General features: G+C 38.6%; 1 protein-coding gene across 1 annotated transcript in view; it reads left to right on the forward strand.

The window, feature by feature from the left end:
• The first annotated feature begins 216 nt into the window (after positions 1–216).
• lmcd1 (LIM and cysteine-rich domains 1) overlaps positions 217–7,256 on the forward strand; it is a 12,939-nt gene continuing 5,899 nt past the window's right edge. The window contains exons 1-3 of the mRNA XM_020931663.2: positions 217–270; positions 710–760; positions 6,672–6,739. Coding sequence (XP_020787322.1) covers positions 740–760; positions 6,672–6,739 — 89 coding nt within the window. The 5' untranslated portion in view covers positions 217–270; positions 710–739. The remainder of the gene's footprint in view (positions 271–709; positions 761–6,671; positions 6,740–7,256) is intronic.

Below are 7,256 nucleotides of genomic sequence, written 5' to 3' on the forward strand. Positions count from 1 at the left end.
TTCAGTCAGAACCCAACCCTACTATTATCTCTGAGCTTTTCTCCCCAGACGGTGAAGAAAAAGTGCAGCAGAGGGACGGAGGAGGGGGAGGACACGATGGTAACTTGCGATTGGCTGACAGGCCCGGGGGCGGGACTTGGAGGCGGCCTGTGATTGGCTGGCTGCGGAGACAGGCTCTTTGTCTGGACTGAGGTGCAAAGGCAACGGCAGAGGAACCCAGGTGCTGCTGCAGATTGGACTGACCCGGGCCACAAAACACAGAGAGGGAAAGTAAGTTTGGTTCATAACTTTGTAACTAACTAATGTGTAAGTTCGTAAAAAGTACTGTAAGAAGCTCTAAAAAGTAGATTTGTAGATAGCCCTGGTTTGGACCTGATCTATCCCAGTTTCTATAGTTGAGTTCCAGTTTGCCAAGTTACCAGGTTTAGCCCTTCAGACCTGGTTTGGTATTGCTGGTTCATAAGGTCTGACATTGGTCCTGCTTTAGTCCTGCTTTGGTCTTAGTTTAGATAGTTTAGTTAACAATAGTTTTATAACCAAGATGTCTTAATAATATAGAATGTACAATTGTATTCTGCACATTGTATATAGAAAGTTAAGTTAAGCCACAGTAAAGACATCCTTCTCTTGTCCTGGTGTAATCCTGATAATTAGAAATTTAGAAATACATTATTTAATTTTCTTCATTAACTAAATATATTTCTTACAGGAATTAACATTGAAACGAGAAGATCTGATCATGAGCTCATCAAAACAAAAGGTAACCCAGTTCTTTCCTACTACACTCCGATTTAGACCCATAATAGTCCTGGTCCAGTCCTGGTTTAGGCCTGGTTCGGTCACAGTCTAGTCTAGTCGAGCCCTGGAGACCTTAGTCCAAAGTTGGTTTAGCTTAGCTTAGTTTTGTCTTTGGTTTAGTCCTGGTAAATGTTAAATCTTTGGACTATAGATTAAATTCTGGCTCAGTCTTTTTCTAGCCCTAGTTTGGCCCCATCTTAGTCCAGTTATCACATCTATAAGCTCTCTTTTGGTCCGGGTTTAGTTCTGGTGCAGCCCTGGGCCTCACACTAGTGAATCAGTATAGTTGTGATTCAGTCTATGCCTTTGTTTAGTCCTGGTCAAGTCCTGTCTTAGTCCTGGTTTAGACCTTGTTTAGTCCTGTTCAGTCCTGGTTTAGTACTGGTTTAGTCCTGGTTTAGTACTGGTTTGTTACTTGTATAATCTGGTTATGTAATAGTAAGGCCACACTGTAGTTTCCGAGGCTTTAGATTTCCTGATTTAGACCTATTTAGTCCTGGTTTAGACCTATTTTAACCCCGTTGTCTCCTGGTTTAGACCTTGTTTAATGCTGATTTGTGCCTCTATTCTCACTTGTATTGTGTCCAGAATGCATTGTGCTGTGTCTATATTTAGAGGGTTTAATCAAAGGAAACACAGAGAGATAAGCCCTGCCGCGTTCTGTTTAGGATCTGTCAATGTCAGCGCCTCGGGTCCAAACTCAAACCAAGGGCCAAACGCGTGAAAAGTGCATTGTGTTGTTTGCCTTCGTGGAGATGTTTTGCTTTGCACATGATACACAATATTCTACTGTGTGGCATTAAACTGAACCAGCTGGGCCAAGTTACAGGTCTCATCTGTGGAGAGGCAAGCCTGCTTAAAGTAGAACACATGTTTTTCGATGCATTTTGAGCAGAAACCTCTGTAACTGAGTAAATGCAAGTGAGATTTACTGTGGAGAATGGCAGACCCTGCATCAGAAAAGTTACAGAGTGTTCTTTTAAAATGACTTGAATTCACAATTTCTATCTTGCTTAATTTGAACTCTTTATTATTTGGCTTTATTTTTGTTCTTATTTCAAGCTTCCAAGTTTGGAATATATCATTGGAACAACTACTAACTACTACTACTACTACTACTACTACTACTACTACTACTACTACTACTACTACTACTACTACTGCTACCAGTACTTCCATTATTACTACCATCACTACTACCAATACTACTACTAATCTGCTACTTCTACCGCTACTACTACCAGTACTTCAATTACCACTATCATGACTACTACCACTACTACTACTAATCTGCTACTTCTACCGCTACTACTACCACCACTACTACTACTACTACTACTACTACTACTACTACTACTACCACTATTACTATTGCTTCTCCTATGCCTACTGCTACCAATACTTCCATTATTACTACCATCACTACTACCACAACTGCTACTAGTCTGCTATTTCTACCACTACTACTACTACTACTGCTGCTACTACCAGTACTTCCATTACCACTGTCATCACTACTACCACTACTACTACTACTAATCTGCTACTACTACCGCTACTACTACCACTACTACTACTACTACTACTACTACTACTACTACTACTACTACTACTACTACTACTACTACTACTACTACTACTATTACTACTACTACTATTACTACTACTACTACTACTTACTGCTGCTGCTGCTGCTTCTACCAGTATTTCCATTATTACTACCATCACTACTACCACTACTACTATTAAACTGCTATTTCTATCGCTACTACTACTCCTGCTGCTACTATAAGTACTTCCATTACCACTATCATCACTACTACTACTACTACTACTATTACTATTACTTAATTATTTTTGTTCTTATTTCAAGCTTCCAAGTTTGGAATATATCATTGGAACTACTACCGCTACTACTACCACCACCACTACTGCTACTACTACTACTTCTACTGCTACCAATACTTCCATTATTACTACCATCACTACTACCATAACTGCTACTAGTCTGCTACTTCTACCACTACTACTACTACTACTACTACTGCTGCTACTACCAGTACTTCCATTACCACTATCATCACTACTACTACCACTACTACTAATTTGCTCCTACTACCACCACTACTACTACTACTACTACTACTACTACTACTACTACTACTACTACTACTACTACTACTACTACCACTACTACTATTACTATTACAACTACTACTGCTACCAGTACCTCCATTACTACTACTATAGGTCTTGCTACTACACATGACAGGTCTGTACGCTGCCCTTGTTTGGCCCTGTTGTTCAGGACAGCAGCAGTGATGAGTGCATGGGGTTGTTTTGGTGACAGACAGGGACTTAATCCTGGTTTTGATCTGCAGTTATTTGTGTTCGGTGTCGACAGGTGAAAGGGCTCCATGGGGATCAGGGCTTCTAACTACAGACCTCTGACACCGCCAAACAAAAGAGGAACAGTAATAAACATAGAAACAACAGGGGGCAAACTTACAACTGCAGCATTTACGATAGGGATGCACCTATCCAGCATTTTCAGGTCTGATACTGATATCAGTACTTTGACTTTAAAGATGCACTGTGTAACTTTTCTAGTTGAGTGTCCGTCATGTGCTTGTGTCCATGGTGATGTCATTATTTTGCCTGGGATGTGCCACAGTACGGCATTAAACAAATATATCTTGTATTTATTCAATTACAGGTGTTTTTATTTCTCAAAACTACTGTCAAACATGCATTATTTCTGTGAGCGGGCCCACTTCTCCACAGATCTGACCTATACCTTGGCTTGGTGATGTGGCCTGCTAGTCTCCATAAAGACAGTTAAATTAAATGCCATACTGTAGAACATTTTAAGAAAAAAACAACATGGAGTTAAGCAGGTGGTTGAACCCCTTACCAGAAAAGTTATACAATGCATCTTTAAGTATCAAATATTAACCAGTACCAGTGTACTTATTACACACGAAATCCAAGTGTGTTATACAACTGTTATTTATCCTTCAAATAACTACAGAACAACATTGTATGAATAAAAGTTCCTACATTATAAGATCTCTTAGGCCAAAATAATAATAATAATTTCATTACATCCAATTAAAGGCCCAAACACAATATCGCCTCAATCGATAACATGCAACCGATCATACCCAATCCAGACAATCTTTCAGTATCTGTGCTGATACTCCATCACAGTATAGATGCAGCTCTAATTTATAAAGACTAAAATTATTGGGTAGTTGCTTTGCAGTGGTGTTGGCACAATAATAACATTTCAAACTAAATTTTGATACTAAATAGACTCAATAACATGTTGTAATTTTCAAGCAGGTGGCAGACCCTACATCAGAAAAGTTACACAGTGCCTTTTTGTATCTGGCTTTGGTTAATTTTGACTCTCTATTATTTGCTAAACTATCTAAACAGTCAGTATCAGCAGTGGCCCACGTCGATCGATCTTTAATATAAGTCTTTTTTCACTGCAGTCCATTTGAGCTTGTGTTAAACCCATAGAGACAGAATGAAGCTGCTCAGCTGGTGCTGTTTTCCTGTCAACACTGAAGGCCTCTTACCTGCAGTAATAATGCACCACACTCATGATACCACCAGACTTTAACAGCAGGTAATCAGTCTAGAACACAGCCAAATGTTGTTTAAAGAGCCCACATTATGCTGTTTTCTCATCTACGTTATAATGTTTCCTCATCAAAAACATGCCTGGAGTTGTGTTTTTTTTCAGTCACACATGTTTAACACACAATCCCTGTATACTTAAGCTTAGAAAACACTCTGTTCCACCTTATGATGTCATGTGGTAGTACACAAAGTGCTCCAGTGTGTTTAGAAACTCCATACACCTTCACTTGAATAATTTGGATAATTTCAGCCCTAGAATTGCCCGTCTGAACTGAATTTAAGATAAAAGGTAGCTGTTAACTTGAAAACTATCGCTTCATGACATCACAAGGTGGAACAAAGCATTTTAAGCTTTGGGGGTGTCTAATAATGCAGGATTGCTCAAACATGAGCAAATGAAACTCCAGGTATGTTTTTTCACATAAGTGAATTTTACATAATATAGGACCTTCAACAAGCACAGGTTGGTGTAGTGGAGAAGCATTTGTCTACCAGGCTGGAAGGTTGACAGTTCAATTGTCACCTGAGCACATGCTGTTCTTGGCAAGTTACTTCAGCCAATGCATTTTGACAAGCAGGACAACCCCACCATCTGTGGTCTCTCATCTTATAACTTGAGCACAAGATTTTCATACTAAGAGCAGTACTTTCTGGGGTTTTTAAATACAAATAAGCGTGTTAAAATAAATAACTTGGACCTTGGAGCATACACCTGCAATGTTTTGTTGTGTCTTTGGGCAATACACTTCACCCATTCAAAACTGACAAGCAGAGCAACACTGCAGCCCCTTTCTTATCTCTTCTTATAAAAATGCGAATGTGATTTTTAAACTGAGAGCATTACTTCCAGGTGTTTTAAAATAAACATAATAGGTTGTTTGTAAAAAAATAAATTCATTAATACCTAATAACTTCTTTGGTATTTGGTTTTAGATCAAAACAAGTCAGTGGTTCCATTACCTGCAATACAGATCCTATTACTGGGACTCAAACAGGTTGTGTAGGCCTGCAGGCTGTTTCAGACATGTGGAGATTTTCAGAAAGAGAAATGAGAGAAACAAACAATGACCTCATCTCTGCACGCCATGACATCACTGTGTAACGTCACCCTTGGGTCTAGTCCAGCAAGAGGCCCAGGCAAGACCTAGGGTGGGACCAGAGAGGGAGGATCTAAACCAGGATTAAACCCGGATTTAACAGGGCTAAACCACAGTTAAAACAGTCCATATTTTGTGATGAACCAGGACTAAACCCAAACACTACTTTGTTGTTGCTGTATATAAAATACTGTTTATTGTACATTCTTCTATATAGCCATGACTTCCCTGAGTTAAACTGACATAAGCAACTCTGTAGCTAAACTCTACTGCCCCCCACTGCCACTATTATCACTGCAACTGCTTCTGCCAAAAGCTGCTAATGCTTCAACTGACTTGACTATTGTAACAATACTCACATTTGAAACTCATTTACTTTCAATACAGTATTCAAGAACAAGGCCCGGCTGATTTATTATTACAGTTCCTATTAATGCTGGACCATTTTTGTAATGTTGTAATGACACATTTCAGGATTAGGTGTGCATCGTTTTCTCCTCTCATCTTTGTATTTAAGTCCTATATTATACAATCTTTACTTAGGTGACTCCAAGCCATGTCATAAACCTCTTACCTCACCAAGCACCTACCTGGAATTGTGTTTTGTTTCATTAAAAGATGTTTGAGTGTTATTATTAGTCTGTCTACATCTCCAAAGCTCAAAATGCTCTATTTCACCTTGTGATGTCATGAAGCAGTAGTTTTCAAGTTAACAGCTCGTTTTACCTAGAGATTTTTGCAGGGCTCAAGTTATGCAAATGATTCTAGTGAAGGTGTATGAAGTTTAAAAGCACAGTGGGAGCACTTCCTATATTACAACATCACAAGGTGGAACAGAGTGTATTTATAGAACTTTAAATATGCAGTTTTTCTGGGTTAAACATGTGTGAATGAAACAAAACACAACTCTAGGTTTGTTTGTGATGAAGAAACAGTATTATTTAATAGTGCAATATAGGCCCTTTAATCATAAATCTGTTATACATTTTAACAATGATGTTTGTACCTGCCCAAGTTTAAGTTCCCAAGTCTATCAATACAATAAACTATTGGTTCATTGCAGCTCGCTTTGTTTCTTTGTTAAATTCCTGTTGAATATTGAGTGTGTTGTTGTGTGGTTGGCAGGCGCTGGCAGCAGGGGCCTGTCTGCTCTGTGAGGGGAGCTGCTCCGGGTTCCAGCCACATTCCTGGAGGTAACTCTCATCCCACAAGCACCACAAGAATCCACCTCACACAGAACTATTTTACTGTATTTGAACAAAAAGCTTTAGTCTCCAAAAACAGGATCTTACACTGCAGAAAGGAATGTCTAAAGAGATTATTACCTTTGTTGAAGTATTTTCAGCATGTTTTCATTAAGTCTAGCAAACATTATGAGCTAATGGGTTACAAGCATTCTAACTTAACAGGTAAAATTTAAAAAATGCAACTAGACAGACTTAAAAATGTACTGGAAAATTTTATGGAAAATTTCATTCACACATTAAACATTAGAAAGTAATTAAACGCCAATCCAGAAAAATGTATAAAATGTTCAAATGAAGAATCCTTAATAATTGCTCAAATTGGAATTTTTATTTTAAGTAAGCTGAAGAAGTCTTTGGATGAGCGGCAAAATGTCATCACTCCAAAACTTTTGTCCAGTTGACATGAGAAAATGTTCTTTTGCTATTTTAACTAAATCAGAAAGTTTTGCTTAGGATCACTGAA

Source organism: Boleophthalmus pectinirostris, unplaced genomic scaffold (assembly GCF_026225935.1).
Source record: "Boleophthalmus pectinirostris isolate CB_2022bp ecotype Guang Dong unplaced genomic scaffold, ASM2622593v1 HiC_scaffold_23, whole genome shotgun sequence".
In the NCBI taxonomy this organism is placed as follows: domain Eukaryota; kingdom Metazoa; phylum Chordata; class Actinopteri; order Gobiiformes; family Gobiidae; genus Boleophthalmus; species Boleophthalmus pectinirostris.